At 47.9% G+C, this 18,592-nt stretch overlaps 1 protein-coding gene across 1 annotated transcript; it reads right to left on the reverse strand.

The window, feature by feature from the left end:
- Positions 1-10,503: 10,503 nt before the first annotated feature.
- On the reverse strand, positions 10,504-17,828 carry C9H1orf216 (chromosome 9 C1orf216 homolog). Its single transcript, XM_072979726.2, has 2 exons — positions 17,591-17,828; positions 10,504-14,489 (listed from the first exon to the last, which is right to left on the reverse strand). The coding sequence occupies exon 2, from the start codon at positions 14,471-14,473 to the stop codon at positions 13,544-13,546; it is 930 nt and encodes a 309-aa protein (XP_072835827.2). The 5' UTR covers positions 14,474-14,489; positions 17,591-17,828; the 3' UTR covers positions 10,504-13,543.
- Positions 17,829-18,592: the final 764 nt, after the last annotated feature.

Genomic DNA, 18,592 nt, shown 5'->3' on the forward strand with positions numbered 1-18,592 from the left:
CACCCGAAATGCGTGCACCCCCATATGTGCCACATGACTGAGTGAGACAGGGATATAGCTAAAAGGCCTCTGCCTAGACAGTTCATGTCCTTCCTCGCTCCACTGCTTCCTGCGCATGAAGGAATTCCACCCCAGCGATGTAGACTTGTATCTTGCTAAGATAAAAAAATGCTGTCCAAGGGCATTGCAGTACATTTTTCCAGATTTCCCAGTTTTGGGAGAGGGGTTTAGAACTAGAGGTCTGTCAATCAACAAATAACACAAGCAGCCTTAAAAGCTGCTTTATTTAAAGAAAGAAAGAAAGAAACCATGCCTAGACTCTGTTGCGGATTTGCAGTCATACAACCAGCACCTTGTTAATGGGTGGCTAGCTGCATAAGGGTATGCGATGTATGGAAATGAGAGCTGGGCCATAAAGATAGCTGACCGCTGAAGAATGGATGCTTTTGAATTGTGGTGCTGGAGGAGACTCTTGAGAGTCCCCTGGACTGCAAGGAGAATAAACCTATCCGTTCTGAAGGAAATCAAGCCTGAGTGCTCACTGGAAGGACAGATCCTGAAGCTGAGGCTCCAATACTTTTGGCCCTCTCATGAGAAGAGAAGACTTCCTTGGAAAAGCCCCTGATGTTAGGAAAGTGTGAGGGCAAGAGGAGAAGGGGACGACAGAGGATGAGATGGCTGGACAGGGTCATTGAAGCGACCAACATGAATTTAACACAACTCTGGGAGGCAGTGGAAAACAGGAGGGCCTGGCATGCTCTGGTCCATGGGGTCACCAAGAGTCGGACACGACTTAACGACTAAACAACAACAAGCTGCATAAGGGAAATCTGTTCATATGCCACTTTACCAACACACTTGATCCTCAAAGCATCTTCTCCTCCTCCTTCTTCATTATTTCTTCCTCCTCCTTCCACAGGTTATTCATAATCTACTATCTTACTATATTGACTTTAGATGTGACAACTTTAAATAACAATATCGTACCCAGACTGTTGTTGGAGTTTTTACAACCTCGTAAGCTGCCTGTGGTTTGAGTGACCGAGAGGGACCTTTCTGGGCTGGAGTGCCTGTCAATCTATCCAGCCCTAACCAATCGTTCTCTCCCACCTCTGAGTTTAAGGAGAGCCCCGCCTCCCTGCTAAGTGTTTTCTTTCCCTTTCTCTAGTCTCTTGGCATCCGTTGTTTTGTTTTCTGTTGATCTTGTCATAACTATAAGTAACTAATGAAACATTCTTTGTGGTTTCTCCAACAAACGTCTCAGAAAGTTCTTCAGACTTTTAAGTGCCCGTTAATGAGAAAGAGGTGGACAAACCAGGGAACATGTAAGTATTCTCCTCCATGGATCTTTGTACTTCTACTACATAGCAAAAGGAAATTTTACCAGAAATTCAGAACTCTGCAACAATTAGTCCTCCAGATTCTCAGGAAAGATGTCCTTCTTTTTCCAAACATCTCAATGATCACCTGTAGCAATCTGCACTTTTCATTTCTCATTACGTAATCCAAGCCATTGAGTTCCCAGTATCTCGTAAGTTTTATGATCGCTTCACCTTTCTTAATTCATTCTAGTATTTTATTGGTCTTCTTCTTAGTCTAATAAATTCCTAGCCTTTTGATGCTTCCATCTTCTTCTTCTCTCTCTCTCTCTCTCTCTTTTACAGTTGCATGTGTTAAGTGCTACGATTCCACCCCATACATGAAAACTGGCCTACAGGCTCCTAAGAGTCACATCAAGGAAACAACTGCAGGAAAAGCTCAATGAATTTTAATTATTCATTGACAGCACCCAGATGTTGTTTTCTGTCATACGTGGTGAAATATTTCACAGCATCTGCTGAAAGCGTGTGAAAAGCAGCTCTGAGACAAGAAAGGAGGGATGGCTTCCCAACATCAGAAGTGGTCCAGATCCTCCTGCCGTCCCATTTTCAGGCAGCGGTCCCTGCCTTTGTGTTGCTGCCGCCGCCTGATAAATGAAGCACTGCAGAGTGGGTGGGTTAAAGCTCTCTCCCCCACCTCACAAGGCCTGAGGCTCTCTGGCTTGTCTGCTATCACCAGGATAAATGCAGGCTTTTCTCAGCCGAGAGTTGGGCTCCATCCCTCCCTCTTTGCCATTTGAGTTGGGTTATCAATCCAAACCTCGGCATCTCCAATCCGGGCTCCCTCTCCAGTGGGAGTTCACTGTCCTGCCCTCTGGCCATAAGCAAGAGGACTGTGACTTAATTCTACCCAGTATCAACGCCAGACAGACACCGTCTCTGACTACCTTTCTTTCAATGTCGTGTTCCTCTCTGTGTTTTGGTGACTTTTTTTTTTTGAAAACTTCATTTGTTCCTGCCTTTTAAAGATGTTGCACAATCGCATATTTTGCAAACCGCGATTCTTTCTTTGTTTTACGAGGTATTGCTTCTTCGAAATTAAAAAGAAAGAAAGAAAGAAAGAAAGAAAGAAAGAAAGAAAGAAAAGAAAAGAAAAGAAAAGAAAAGAAAAGAAAAGAAAAGAAAAGAAAAAAGAAAAAAGCTTAAATCGTTCCAGGATTCTTTAACCTCCTGCACTATGATTTCTTCAGCTCTTCAACCTTCCGAGTCGTTCAACTTTTGGCTCTAGCACCCTGAACTCTTTGAGCTGGCATGGGAAGAAACAAATGGAAATCACAGACCTCCCCGCTGTTCAGGACAGGCAAATATAATTACCCCTGGCACACATCAAAATGCAGTCTCTTTCTTCTGATGCCACCATCTATACAGTCGGCACTGAATCAGGATTTCTGGCGGGGCTTAGTTAATGCCTACTCTATTGATGCGTGGAGGGGGCTTTGTTGTCACCGAGGGTGTACGAAGAAGGGGGCTTGGAAGGTCCAAAGGATTTCCAGCTGTAGGGGGGGGGGCTCACCCCAGATTTGAGGGTGCCCCTGGGCAAAGTCACCTCTGATATGCCCCCTCCAGTCTGCCCGGTGCTAACAACCGAGGCTTTCAATGTCTTAAAAAGTATCAATTGTATTGTGGGACATCAACACAGCAGCCAGACTATATAGGTCATTTGCACATCACCAGAAGAGAAGATACGCTCAACAACAACAACGGAAGCAAAAAAAAAAAGGACCCCAGTTTGCATAAAATTTACACAGATCCAAAATTAGAAATTACAAGCTACTGGCCAGTTATGCTTGTGTAAATGAAATGGCTTGAATTGCAGCAAATTGCCACTGTTTAACAACGTGCCAACTGTATTCCTGGTTGTGCACCCAGCACACATCTGGCTGTGCATCTGGGAACACAACCAGCACCTTGCTAATTGGGAGCCACTGGCCACTGTAACTCATGCCATTTCACTGGTGCACACGTAAACCACCAGTGGGATTCTGGCCATGAGTTTTAATGTCTGATCAGAATTGCTCGAATTCTCCTCCAGAGAAGACCTGCGTACCCACTGGGAGTCAACAGTCCAGGTGGAAACTAGATGGGCAACGTCACAGCCCCTGCGCTCCCACCCTGTGTTCAGGCCTGGACAAGACAGACTTCCAAACACAGCACACAGAAAACACTTTTTGTTTATTCGTTTACAAATGTTCTTCTGTTTCCTTGAAAACCTCAAAAAGTCACATATATTGAAATTTTTTTGTCATACACAGATGCATGTACACGTAATCAACGAACTGACTGGTCAGCTTAATCAGCTGAAAGAGGCAGTTGGCTCAAGGAGCAAATTATTTAATTGCTCGACAGAGGCGGAATTCAAATCTCAACGGTGCTTCCGGATCACAAGATATATTTTTTAAAGGACACTCTTACGACCTGCTGGTGACACATCATGTAGGTTGGGACAGCATGACGAACAGTTCTTCTACTACCACAGTTACTTTTTTCTTTTAAGGCGAAGCTCTGAAATGTTACCCGGGACATCCTTAAAACTGTACTGTGTGAATCCAGGAAACATTTTGATGATTCAGGTGGTTGGAATGACAACTGGTGGCAGATGATGTTGCTGTTCTTTTTTATATCCCCAGAAGCATACCTGCTTCACAGCTTCCTAATGCTTTGTTTACTTATTTAGAATATAATATTTGTATGTGTGTTTCCTTGTTTACTTCAGTTCACAGAGGAAAACAAAAGAGTAGGAAGGAAGGAAGGAAGGAAGGAAGGAAGGAAGGAAGGAAGGAAGGAAGGAAGGAAGGAAGGAAGGAAGGAAGGAAGGAAGGAAGGAAGGAGCTGATGATGGACAGAAGGAAGGAAGGAAGGAAGGAAGGAAGGAAGGAAGGAAGGAAGGAAGGAAGGAAGGAAGGAAGGAAAGGAGGGAGGGAGAAAGAGAGAGAGGAAGGAAGGAAGGAAGGAAGGAAGGAAGGAAGGAAGGAAATCACATTTCACTTGGAAAGTCCGGTACTATGTGCTTGAAAAGGCCAGTTTTTCAGAAGATTCTTCCAAAGGAGAACACACACACATACACACACACACACACACACACACACACACACACACACACACACACACACACACACACACACACACACACACACCAAACAATCTGAATTTTTCAGATCGCATCTCTCTTGCTTAATATTCTTCCCCTAAGGGTGTATTGAGCATGTGATGGCTTTTCAAACGGAATCATTAAAGCCGGCAGGCTCACATGGTGTTTTCATCAGATATGGCAGCCTCGTTAAGCGCTGGGCGTCTTGTCCCTGATAATGCTACCAAGGAAGGGGCAAGCGGGGGGGGGGATGAGTTTGGAGAAGAAATAGTTGGAAGGGAGGACAAGAGGACAAGATGCTGGATTTCTAAAGTGAGGAGAACTCATCTTTGAGGATGAACCATGACAAAACAATGGGGACAGAATTTTTCCTTTGCCATGATTTTACGCCACTGAAGTAAGGGGCTAGGGCTCAAGAAACCATAACAGGAGCGGGAGTATATGGGATACAGTCTACCCCAGTGACTCACAATCATTGCTGGACGCCACCCTGGAGGGTGAAGATTTCCAGCTATGCTCAGCTTCTTCCTGAGGTTAGAGTTTCTAACAAGAAGCCACCATGGCAGGTCAACCAGCATGTTGTTGTTGTTTAGTCGTTAAGTTGTGTCTGACTCTTCGTGACCCCATGGACCAGAGCACGCCAGGCCCTCCTGTCTTCCACTGCCTCCCGGAGTTGGATCAAATTCATGTTGGTTGCTTCAATGATGCTCTCCAACCATCTCGTCCTCGGTTGTCCCCTTCTTCTCTTGCCCTCACTCTTTCCCAACATCAGGGTCTTTTCCAAGGAGTCTTCTCTTCTCATGAGATGGCCAAAGTATTGGAGCCTCCACTTCATGATCTGTCCTTTCAGTGAGCACTCAGGGTTGATTTCCTTCAAAATGGATAGGTTTCTTCTCCTTGCAGTCCAGGGGACTCTCAAGAGCCTCCTCCAGCACCACAATTCAAAAGCAGCAATTCTTCAGCGGTCAGCCTTCTTGATGGTCCAGCTCTCACTTCCAACCAGCACAAAAACCTGTTGACCCAATCTAAGATGCGGCCTTATATGAAGTTAGATCCTTGGTCCATTTTGCTGTTTTGTTGACAACACTGAAAAGGACGTCTAAATTAATCCGGAATGTTTTAACTGCAAACTTTGGATTGTAGCACTTCGTCAGGTACTCTTCTTCTACAATAGTTTTCCCCCTGCTTTTGTTCAGGGGCGCTGGCATGTATTTGGGTCTGAGTTCCAGTTCTGAGTCTTTGGTCCCAAGTTCCAAGTCGGAGTCCCTATTAAAAACAAGCTTTTTCCCCCAGAAAAAAGGGAGGAGTGGGTGGGTTTCGAGTCTCTAGTTGTGCCCAAGTAATGGGGGGGGGGGGGGACCAAGTCAAGCTACTGGTGCAACTTAAGTTTCACTTGACATTGAGTCCACAACTTGAGTCACTCCTCTGGAGCTCAAAAATTCCTTTGTTTAAAACAAAACACTACATATAAATAGACAGGCTTTCAGTCTAATTTACGGAAGGTATCCCACTTCTTACAAAACTGGCTAAAACTTTGATATCACCGTTGCCGAGTTATTCTTCAGTTGCTTGAGAAAATAACCAAACTTCTTTCACAATATTTGCTTTGGAAACAAGTCTCTGCATTGAATCGTCGTGGACTAAAGCAAACAGAGAAACCCTCGTCCTTTCCTGAAGGAGAAATCAAATATACGAAGGTGAGCCTCAGGCTTGATGTAACTTAACACAACGGGAACTCTCATGCTAAGAACAATAAACAGCGAAGGAGCCCACGAAGGAGCCAGTTCTGCGGCAAGGAAAACCGAGTCAGGCAGCTGGCTAACTGAGATTGGAATTTTGGAATTATGGTCCATGGGGTCATCTTTCTGGGTAGAAGAAAGCCCACCACTTGCAATGGACTTACCCCAAAGTAATGAGCTTTTGACCACAAACAGAAGTGGGGCACCTCCTGTTTTTAAACGAAAGTCACAATTTTGCATTTAACTATGAGCACGGTCTGCTTTGATCTGGATTCCTGCCTTGAGCAAGGGGTTGGACCTGATGGCCTTAGAGGCCCCTTCCAACTCCATCATTCTGTGATTCTGTGGTCCAGCCACAAGCCCGTTTTCCTCCAAAGCCTAAGCAGGATAGGACACAGAGCAAGTAAATACAGCACCACAGCAGGCAAGAAGAAACAAGCATGATAGTGGAAGGACCAGGGACATTGTGAGCAAACACAGAGGTTGGAGAAGTTACTTTTTTGGACTACAGATCCCAAAATCCCCCAGTTTGTAGTCCAAAATAAACTTCCCCTAATTCTGAATGCACAACGACATCAGTGGTGACTTCAAGGCAGAAGGCATCAGTGTAGAGCTGTTCCACTGTGTGTCATGAACCGAACTGCAGTTGACTTGGGTGAGTTTTGTGTGTGCATGTGTGTGTACACTTCTGTGTCCATCCCCACAGAAGGAGCAGACATACGGTCTAGGGGCTGAGAAAAGACTGTTTCTCTTTTTTCCTCCTGTTCTGTTACATACTTCCTTCGCAATGTGGGCTTGTTCTGGTGTGGAAGGTACTCTTAAACCTACATTTCTGGAAGTGGGTGAACAACTACAGCATTCACCCTAGTGTCTATCAGAGTAGGCCCACTCCTTCATATTCTAAGCACCCATTGTGGGCTATAAAATTGTGTTTTTGCGATGGACGATTGCGAATTTCTGTGCTGTCGGACATCTTGGGTGCCTCCATGTAGAGGACGTGAACCTCCCAAAGGTATCCCACAATTATTCAACCTCCTCCTTCCTTTCCCCCCCCCCGGGGGAAAAAAAGATGGATCAAGCCCCCAAATTAAAGTCAGTGTTGCCTGGACATCCCATAAAATTCCTTAAATGCGGCAGGGCAGTTCCACAGCGTAAGCCCCATCCGGAAGGACCCTTTCCCTCAACCATGTCAACCCTTTATGGACTCTCTGGAGGTCCAGGAGAAGTTAATTCTTCTCCTTCACTTTGCGGGTCAAATGACACCTTAAAGCAAATGTGAATTTCTTCCTCTTACACCATTATCCCTCCAGGCACATGAATCTTCCAGTGCTATGTGCCCAAAGCAGCAGACAAGTCAACAGCCCTACCGTCTCCCAGCTGACTATTTTCAAACCAAAAGCAGGTTACGTTGATTGAGATAAGCGTGCGTTACAATAAACAGAGAACGTTCTTCTCGTAAGTGTGCACTGCTTCAAGATGTGGAATCAGAGTCTTGTGTACTGGGGCCCTGATTTTCCTCTCGCTTTTAGTCCACCCCAGGGCTGAGTGTACGGGATTGCTTCAATGTCATCAGCCACAGAGCAACACACGAGTAGGACCAAACCATCAAAGCATCCTTTGATTTTTATACAGAACCTGCCAATCTGTGGCACAGCAAAATGGTGCTCCTAATCATTTTTTTAAAAAAACTAGCAAAGCATCCTTGACTCCACTAATTGGCTGGTTCCAGTCTTGCCACCGAGCTTGTTCTGGGGGAAATAAGTAGGAAACCCCTTAATTAAGGGGCTTCTGGTCAAGTGAGCCAGGCAGCATTGAGCATTTGCATTTCTGGGCAGCTTTTGTTAATGGAACAAGCAAATGATTTACTAAAGTTAATGAAGCAAACGCTCTTAGAGGCATACCCTCCCTGCCAATAGTTTCGGAGTGGCTGCTTCAGGTGAATTGCTTACTCCTCCATATTCTCTGTACCTGTTTTAGCACCACAGTCTGCCAGCAGTTTGGCGAGAGGTTGAATGACTTTGAATATGAGGAGAGAGAAAAACTCTACAAGAGAAAAGGAGTCTCGTGGACGAGCAAAATGCCTCTGCAACTGGAAGAGTAAGGAGGGAGAAGAGGGAAGATAGTCATCCATCTTCCCCAGGGATAACTCCCACTCTGCCTCAGTTTGGGATAAGCCCACTGCCAGAGGGTTGGCACTAACATTATCCTTTTTTCCCCCCTCCCAAATGGGTTTTCACTGGTCACAGAAACAACAGGAGCAGCTGCGCTGGAAAACACTGGCAATTTCCAGGAGGAAGATGGTGGGGTAGGTGGACATCCTCTTAAATGTTAGTGAACAAAGCTCTCATAGATATCTGACCACAGAGCCAGAGGTTGGGAGTTCGGTTCCCGGCTGGGGGAAGAGCGAACCTGGATAGCCTTGGGCTACCTGCACAGTCCCAGAAGATGGGAATGGGAAACCATTTCTAGATATTCTCTACCTAGAAAACCCTGGAACGGGTCACTATGAGTCAGAATTGACTTGCACGTGGTGATTATTATATTGCACCATGGTTAAATGCTTTATTTGCAAACAATTACACCACCACCAACACCAACAACATGTTTCTTTGTATACCTTTCTATCATTCAGCCATGAGAAAAGTGGCTCACAGCAGCATGCAAACAGTTGCATCATATAATTCCTCAAATAACTCAATTGTTATTGCAACTGTGTTTTCACCTGTGAAATATTACAGGGCATGGGATGATGGACAGGGGTGCTTTCTGTTTGACGAAAACTTCTGTGTACGAGTGTTTCTTCTGCATCGATGGCTCATGACCAGGACAGGAAGTGCCCCACAATATTTTGATCAGAGGTGCACCTCTGATCAAAGCTGCCCCCATTGATCTTGCTTTTGGTGTTAACGTAAGATAGGAGGGAGTGGAGGGAAGCTTTAACTGGATTCCCAGGGCTGCCTTGTGTGGGTCCGGGCCCCATCAGACATCCCCAAACCCTAAAAAAGTTTCTTTCCCAGCAAAATGTGAATTGCCTCTAACAACAGTGGTTCACTTTCAAATACATTATGGTGAACCCCTACCGCCTAAAAATACCATTTTTAAAAAACACTGCCTTTGGCCCCACACCCACCCATTTTGGCTCATCCAAGCAGGATCCTGGCCCCACTGAATCTGCCCATTCTGATCTAGGAGGTAACAAAAATGTATACCTGAAGTACTGTACCTGTTGCTACCATCTCGGCTGTGGCCCCTGCAGGTAAATCTATTATCCCCCGTCCATGGGCATTCTCTTTAAAATGTCTCTCGCCTCCCTTTTCTTGCTGTATTCAAGGATTTTTCACTTTCGCTGCTGAAAGCAAGATTCGGACTCACAAAATCACAGCCGTGAGAAAGATCTCGCAACTCTGATTTCCAGAGACCCATCCATACTGTGAGGGAATCTTCTCTGTTGTTCCTCTCCTCCAGATGAAAGTTGATCCTCAAGAAGGGGCTTGGCGAATGCCAAATATAGACGGGGCATTTCGCTTTAGCGTCCTTGAATTTCAAGAGACTTCAAAAGAGGAGGAGGAAGGGAAACAAGACGAAGGGAGCTTCGGAAGAGTTTTTGAAGAGTCTTGCTTCATCTCCAGAAAGCCGGGAGCAGAATCACCTTTATAGGTGTTTTATAGCTGCCTTTTGTAAGCTACCCATTTCTCCCTGCTAACCAACAGCCCCAAGGCAGGTAAGGATCACAGCAGCTGAAGGATTTCATCACTTGACAAACAACATGGCTTTCTTAAAAGACTGTTCCCTCTTCTGCTGACCTTTCCTTCGCGACGGGATTCACCCAGGCACGAAACATCACCTGGTTTCCTATCATTACATGTGTGAATGTGGAAGTATGCTGACTTTGGGTCAGGGACATTTTGCTGGTGGTGATTTGTGCCATTCACACGTACGAGTAGTAACTGCAGGATTCGTCAAGGGACAAACTCATGTGTGAATTATCACTTGTCACCAAAGAGCATCACACTGTGCTGCTGTTTCCATTCAAGAATTTTCAAGTATCTAAAGAAACAGTTAAACGCACGCTGTTAACAGAAATCTACAAAATTGCCTATACAGAACAAGGAGGGGGGTCTCACTCCAAAGATTTGGGTAGGAAATCACCTGTTCCACTCGTGAACCACCTATAGTTCATGCCTCCAGGGCATCAATGATCAATGGTTTCTCTGACTGCAAGTATCCTGTTTTCCCATTTTTGAGGTTTTCTAGACTATGCAATATCCAACCACAAGAAGGAGAAGAGGCATAAAGATTTTTTAAATTGCCATTATTTTAATATTTTTTTAAAAAAAGAAACAAAGAAACAACAGACATGCACACTTATTGCACAGAGCCGCTTCGATGATACAAGTCTGAAGCTACGCTGCAAACTTGCGTTGGGCTTACATCCATTTAACAGCCGGGCACCCCCCCCACACACAAAGTTCTGGGAATCTCAATTTAGAAGGGTGATTGGAAGCTTCTTGGTGGAACTCACTGCCACTATCATTCCCAGAGTCTCCTTGGAAGAAGAAACAGTGATTAAATGAATTTGGAAGCAGTCTCAGAGCTATAGCTGCAGAATCTTCCAGAATTTCTGCTTCTTATGCCATGATTGGCAATAGAGACCGCCAATCCTTACAAATCACCTTTATGTCTAAAGACAGCTTCCACACCCCTCTAGCACAACAGGCAAACCTTTGGCACACCAACCCTCCCAATATGGCACATCCAAATGCATCCCTTAGCAGCCTTCCCCAATCAAGCACCTTCCAGATGCATCACACTACAAACCCAATCATCCCCAGGCAACATGTTGTCCCCCTGGAGTTGATGGGAGTTGTAGTCCGGCATCTCCCCGATTAAGGACAGAAATTCTACATTCAAGGCCTTGCTGGGAGAACCGAAAAGTGAGTTCCCACTCCATAATCTCCTGGACCAGGTAGGAGAGCTTGGATGAGTTACTTTTTCCAACCCCAGAAGTGTGGAGCCAAGTAGAGGTCAGGATTCTAGGAACTTCAGTCCAAACAAGCAACATACAGTATTCACATTTCTGGTAGCGATGCTTAGCTTTGCCCTTTCCCTAAACTCCCAGGAGAAATATGTTCTATATAATAGATTTGTTTTATTTTTTTAAAAAATATACAGTCATGGAGCATACAATTTTACATCAAAACCCTTGGTTGCTTTTGATGCCGGCCATATCATCTCCATCCTTCTCAACTTGACACAACATTTATGTTAGGATTTATTCTCTTCTTTGCCTTCTTGATTCCTCCCCAATTAGGGAACAATTGTTGTTTCCTGGTATGGCATACATACATTTCAATATACATACACATTTATATATATATATTTATATATATTCAATATATAGCCATCTGTATTTTTAAAGCAAGCATATTTAAAGTAAACATATTTTAAATAATGCATCTTCCAAAAAAATATTCTTTATGTAACGGATAAAACTTCCAACGACATTTGAGGTCCGTGGGTAATAGTTTTGAGCACTTCAAACGTGGGCGGAAGGTATTTGCATGCAAAGCTGGGTGTTTCACAGCAGCAACGACAGCATCACACAAAGCTTTGGTCAATGGAGAGGCTATATATTGTCAAATTGTGGCCAAGATGCCAAACCCACCCGCCCACCCCACGCAAACAGTGAGTTTTGCTATGTACCCTAAGAAAACTCTTCCTTTCCATAAGAGGTCAATGGACAGCGATTTTGGCCTTTTTTCCTTCTTCTTAATGATGTGCCCTCTTTTCTTTTAATTTTTTTCTGAGTGGTCTGACCCGTTCTGTTGTTGGCTCCAACCCCAGCTGAGCATTTCATCCCTCTTCGAAGATGCCTGAAGTTATAGCAGAACTACAGTAGAAAGACATATTAGGCCAATGGTGGGAAAACTCTGCTCTCCCCTCCCCGCCCCATGTTTGGATGTGTAACTCCCAGAAGCCCTCGCTCCCCTTGGCCAGCGTTGCCAATGACAGGTGATTATGGGGCTTCTAAACCTAAACGTCTGGCAAATGAAAAGTTCCTCATCCCTGAGTTAGGCCAGGTAGACTATCTGGGAAAAGAAGAGGCAGACAGAGATATGAGTTTTAGATTTTCTGGACTATAAATGCCATAATTCCCCACTCTGCCCCCCTTACAGAAACCTAAATGTGGCTCGCCTGGGTGAAAGGCCTACATTGGCTTACACTGAGGCTTATCTAGGCCTAGCTCTGCCCAGACTTCCTGTTCCTGCCCCATTGCTAGCTGGGAATTTCCTTTACCAGCAGGAGGGTCAAAGCCTTCCAACATACGTTGGGTTCCCACCACTGTCCGAGGACTTAGACTGTGGACGAGTCACACATTCATTCCCAACAGGTCCACCCTAGTTGGGATTAACAACTGTGCCGGACCAATGGACTACAATTCCCAGAATTCCATGGCCTGCATGAACCCGCTCCATTTCAACTGGTCTGCTCCGTCACTGGCACTGTGTGGTTCTAAATCTAATCACGCACATAAAAGAATAACTTATAAAGAGGGCTGGACGGATTTCCATCCTTCAGAACTCTGCCAGGCCTTCTTTGGTTTCGTTCCCCTAGCTACTAGTCCCAACAAGACCCAGAACTATGGGATGGAGACCTTGCCAGTACCTAGAAGCAAAGGAAGAGGACCGGTGGGTCCCCTGAGACCTCAGAGTGTGCACCAGAGATCAAGTCAACCACCACAACAGGAGAGGAGGAGACCAGATGGGAGAAGTCAGAAGTTGGTGGCCCTGGATTGGTTGTCTTCCATCCCCTTGACACTCAGAACCCTGAGGATGCTCTTCTATCACGTCTGCATCATGTTCTGAAGCCTAGAGAAACACTTTCTTCCCCTTGCCGGCACAGCTGGCCAGCAATGGGCCTACAAAGCCCTCCGTCTCCCCATCAAGTGCACCAGCAGCTAGATTCCAAGAAGCTTTTGAGCAGAGTCCGTCCTAAGTTTTTCCTTCCGGGGTTGAGCCCTCCTTCCCCACACCACACCACCCATTTCTGCATCCCGCTTGCAATCCCCAACAGGAGCGGAAAAGTTGCCTCTGCTCGTAGAGGTCGTGGGTCCTTGGCTAGGCTCATGTTTCATGGGCTTGTCAGGCTCTGATACACCACAGGATGAATCGCAACTACAGTATTTAAAAAAGAAACGAAAGAGGAAAACAAGTCTCCCATGCAGGATGCGGGCCGAGAGGGGACTGTACAGGCCTCTGGCTTGGTTAGCTAAGGGGAGAGCCTGCTTGAGCCCCCCCCCCCCCCGAGGACGTGGGGTGGGTGGAAGCCCATGTCCGTCACGGCTCTCCCTGAACCGGGTTCTTGGTGCACACCATGCCCTGTTGGACACACCGAATGATTTCCTTCCGGTTGTCCAAGATCGTGTCAAAGCTCTCCTGGAGCCGGTTCTGCTGGTCCACCACCTTCTGCTGGAGACTCCGTATCCAACGCAGCAAGGCCAAGCGGCGGTACATCACCAGGTGGAGGTGGTGCTTCTGTTTCTCCTGCTCCTTGAACCGCTTCTTGTCCTGCAGGTTCTGGAAAGCCTCCTCCAAGGCTGGGAAGAGGACTTCGGAAGAGCTAGCATCCTCGGCCTCGGGAGGCCTTGACTCAAGATGACCCTTCCAGTCTTCAGAAGCAACGGTGGGGGTTTCCCAGGCGCTGGCACCTCCTTTCATGGGGCTGTCGATGCTTAAGGAACTGCTGGCATAACCGTTGTCTTCTAGTGGGGAGCTGGCCACTTGGCCACGTCCTTTGACCCTTTCCTTGGTGGTGGTCTTCTCTTGCTCTGAACCACTCCCTTCAGCTCCCTCGGGAGGCTTCCGGATGTCTTCCTCCTCCTCTTCTTCTTCTTCTTCCTCCTCCTCTTCTTCCTCCTCCTCCTCTTCCTCTTCTTCAGAGGCAAGGAACATGCTGTCCAACTTGAGGCCCTGGAAGACATTCGTTGTTCGGTTTGCTTCTCTCTGCCTTTGCACCAGTACAACTTCATTGTCCGACGATTGAGGAGCCCTGTCTTCTACATGATCTATTTCCCCTTGTGTCAGGATCCCAAGCGTAGACCGGCTCCAGTTCTCATTGGCATCGTAGGGTTGGTCGCCCATGAAATTCAGATTTGTGTCTGGCTGGTACTCCTGTCTGCCAAGGTAAGCCATCTCCAGTTGTGAGTTTCCCTTTGCTGTGCTAAATGCTGAGTTGGCAGGTTCTGCTGCCTGGCACATGGTAAGCATCCGTGCGCTCTCCCAGCTGGGGAAGGAAAAGAGAAAAACACCTTTGGTAACCATCATGCAGGAAGATGCTAGCTAGCTTACCCTGGTCCTTCTGAACATCTGGGACGTGTGCCTCCAGAACATCTGGGACCCCATGTTTGGGCAACCTCTGATGGAAATATTTCAGTGAATTTTTTCAATCGAAGCTATAGAGCATGAATCATTTGTGAAATTTTACTGAGATTCACCTTAATTACATTCACTAAAAAGGAAAAAAAAGCCAGTGGCTGAAGCAACCTAATAAATCAGTGCTCCGTGGATGTGTTCGACTACTTCAACTTCAGAACTTCATAAGATGCGCACAAAGGCTGGAGAGAGACTTACGGGTAAACCGGAGATGATGGGGGATGTGGCCTTATATATGGTACGTTCCCCCATCCCCACCAACCAGTCACCCTTTCTTCTGTTTCAAACATAATGACTAACCAGTGCTGAAGCCTTTGACAAAGTACAGTGGTGCCTCGCATAACGAGCGCACTGTTTAATGACGAATCCGCATAGCGTTCAATTTTTTTAGATCGCTATTGCGATGTTTTAATGGGTAAAACATCGCAGTGCGAGGATCGGTAAGCATTTCGCTTACCAATCTTCGCAATGCAATGTTTTTTGAACAGCTGATTGGTGGTTCCAAAATGGCCACCGGGTGCCCAAAATGGCCGCCGCAAATGTTTTCGCGCCCTGCCCTCGATTACCGAGAGCGCAAAAATGGCGACGCTATGGAAGAACTTCACTGAACGGTGAGCTTGGGCCCCATAGGAACACATTAAACAAAGTTTAATGCATTCCTATGGCTTTTTCCGTTCCGTTTAGCGATGTTTCCTCATAGCGACGGTTAATCCGGAATGGATTAACGTCGCTATGCGGGGCACCACTGTACAACATTTTTGATGGCCTTGTTAGTGAACAGAGGTCTCGATTCAAGAGCTAGTTGAGAAAGACCTAATGCTTCTTTTCTTCAAAGGCTCCATTACTGGCAACAAAAAGTTGCAATGAAAAGGTGAAGGTGAGGTGACCAAGGACATAGAAATAGAAGGTGGAACCAAGATGGAGACTCTTGATAATGCTTTTAGTTTGTGTCCAGAGAACATCCTTAGATGGCTGTCTTCCACGAAGTCAGATGGTGGTATCATTGCCAAGAAAGAGGTTTTCAACAACATCCCAGAAGCGGGGGTTTACCTAGGGCGGAGCAACTGGCGCTTTGCCCCAGGGTACTGAAATTTGGAGGTGATTTTACGGGTGAGTGTTAGGAAAAATAAGCAGCAACACCTCCTGGCTCTTTCCACTTCCCCTTTGCTTTTGAGCAGAAATTACTTGGGGTGGGTGGGTCATCAGTTTCCTCCTCTATATTCTAGGTGGCACGCTTGGGCATAGGATGAGCGAGTGGGAGACAATGTCAAAATTGCTAGTGACATCTCTGCCATACATTATTCTTAACTGATGGTCTAGAGATCAGTGGTCCCCAACCTTGAACCACAACTCTCAGAAGCCTTCCGCACCACCACCACCTCTGCTGGCCAGGATTTCTTGGAGTTGAAGTCCAAGAACATCTGGAGGCCCCAAGGTTGGGGACGGCTGTGTTAGATGGTCTGAAAAGGCTACTCAATAAAGTCAATGAAATAAGTAATGACCATGGTCTAGAAGCCAACAATGAGAAAACCAAGTTCGTGGTGATCAGTCAAAGACAGTCGTATCTAAACATGCAAGACACAAATGTGAAGCCTCTTGGCAAATATAAGTACTTGGAATTAGGCCGAATAAACAGTGGGAGAAAAGCAAGAAAAGTTAGAACAGAGATAGCCTGGAGCAGCTTCTGAAGACAGCGCATGTAATATGAAAGGAAAATTGGCTTGAGGAACATGCATACACTACAGTGCCGTGTATTCTCAATTTTACTGCATGCCACAGAATCATACACTTTGAACACAGGCAAGAAACGTTTGGCATGTGGACTTATTATAGGATGTTAAACATTTCTTGGATCGAGAGGGTAGCCAGTTAAGAAGCACAAAGGAGAATGAATAAAGACCAAGAAAGCAGGAAGCAACACACGAAAGGAAGAAAGGCAGACTATTTGGCCCACATAAGGAGGAGAGAGAAAAGATGGTTACAGCCCATGTTTCAAAGTGGCAGGAACAGGAGTGTGGACAGGAGAGGCATTTCTCAGCTAATGTATCTGGGAGAGAGGTGTGAGTGTATGACACAGCGCTGTTGTGGTGTGCCGTCCAAAGTCAAAACAGCAATGGTGGTGCCTAATTAACATAAAAGGAGGAGGAGGTTTACATTGAACTGCTGCAGAGCTCAGTGGCTGAGGTCTCTATCTGGGGAGCCCGAGGTTGGGAGTTCGATTCCCCCCCTGGGTCTCCTTGACAGGGGCTGGACTGGATGACCCTTAGGGGTCCCTTCCAGCTCTGCCCTTCGAGATAATTCTCGCTCAAACAGGGAGAGGGGGGTGGCCGGGAAGAGAGCTGTAACCCGACGGGCCAGCTACCGCTGGAGAAGCTGGGCGAAGGCACAGAAGGGGATGAGGCTTAGCAAGACCTGGCCGGTAGTCCCGAGCCGGGCGCTCAGCCGATGCCCGCGCCATGTCCAGCCCAGCTGGAAGCAAATCCAGGCGCAGCCAAAGGAGAACTGGGGGGGGGGGTTCACGTCCAGCTGGCTGCGAGCTTTTTGCCTTGCCCTACATCCAGGGCTCGAGGCGGGCTTGGCGGCTGAAAGGCCTCGGTGGGCCCCCCCCCCTCGCCATCCTGGGCTGCCTGGCCCCGTCTCCGAGCGGCGCTTTGGACCCAAGAGATCGGGGGGGGGGAGCTGGGGGGGCTTCCTCCCAAGAGCCGGGGGGGGGGGGTTCCGGGGAAGGAAGGGGCTCTCGCTTTGCGCAGCTCGCCCGCGGCCACCTCCCGGGCTCCCGAGGTGGCCCCGGAGGATCCGGCAGGGACTCTGACCCCCCCCCCAAAGCTCTGGAGAGAGATGTAAAGAGTCGGGGGGGGGTTCTCCTGAGGCTTGCACCGTCTCCAACCCGACCCTTCCCCCCCCCCCGCCCTCCCTGCTACGATCAGGCCCCGGGATTCCCGGGTCACTCACCGCCACCGCCTGGGCGAAGGATGCCGGAGGGCCGGGCCGGGTGGGGAGCGGAGGGTCGGGCTGCCCGGGGAGGCGGGGGGGGTGCGGGGCTGCTGCGGCCGGCCGGCCGGCTGGCGCAGGGGCGGAGAGCGCAGGAGCCGGGCAGGAGGAGAGCGTCACGCCGAATCCGGAGAGCCGCCGAGGCCGCGGCAGGAGGAGGAGGAGGAGGAGGAGGAGAGAGGAGAGGAGGAGCGGAGCGGAGGCGAGCGCGCAGCCGGCGCCGGGCTGGGGAGGATCGGCGCGCAGCCAGCACCGCCCCGGGGAGAAGGGACCGGCCTCTGGCAGGGATCGGGATGGGGGGTGGGTGGGGGGTCCTGGGGGTTTCCAGAAGGGGATCCCGACCCCAGAGCCGCCGCGCTTCTCGGGACCCAAGGAGCGGGTGGGAGATGCGCGCGTGGGCGGCCAGGGGTGCGCCCAGGAGTGCGGGCCCTCGGGGGGGGGGTGCTTTGGCAGATCCGCTGGCAGGAAACAAAAACACCGGAGCTGCGGCTTTCTTGGTCAACAGAAGCCGCAGCTCAGGTGGCAAAACCAGTCCTGGGGATCAGAGCGCAGCCTTAAGGCAAATAGGGCTGTGTGTGTGTTGTCCTCTTGCCTTATCCCGCCAGGCATGCACATCTTTCAGCACTATGCGCCCTTAAGCGGTCAGGCCTGCTCTCCAAAGGGACCCAGTTGCAAAGCACAGACAAGCCGATTTCCCAAATGTGGAGGGAGACAAGCTCCTGCAATACAGATGGTGTTTTTCTTTCCCCGGCACACTGCTTCTAGATACGGAATCAGCACCGCATCCTGCGAGGATTTCAATGTCCCTTGCATGTGTATTATTATGGACATACATGCAATGCAGCCACACAAGGCATAGATACATACGTACATGGTGGTGCGACCAAGTAATTATAGACCCTTCATTTAGTTATGGCGGGGAGACATTTTAAGGTGGCCATCTCTATTATCAGCAAACTGGGC

Source organism: Pogona vitticeps, chromosome 9, assembly GCF_051106095.1.
Source record: "Pogona vitticeps strain Pit_001003342236 chromosome 9, PviZW2.1, whole genome shotgun sequence".
Lineage (NCBI taxonomy): Eukaryota > Metazoa > Chordata > Lepidosauria > Squamata > Agamidae > Pogona > Pogona vitticeps.

Coding starts and splice junctions, on each gene's coding strand:
- C9H1orf216 (XM_072979726.2), bottom strand. CDS start 14,473: ATGCTTACCATGTGCCAGGCAGCAGAACCTGCCAACTCAGCATTTAGC.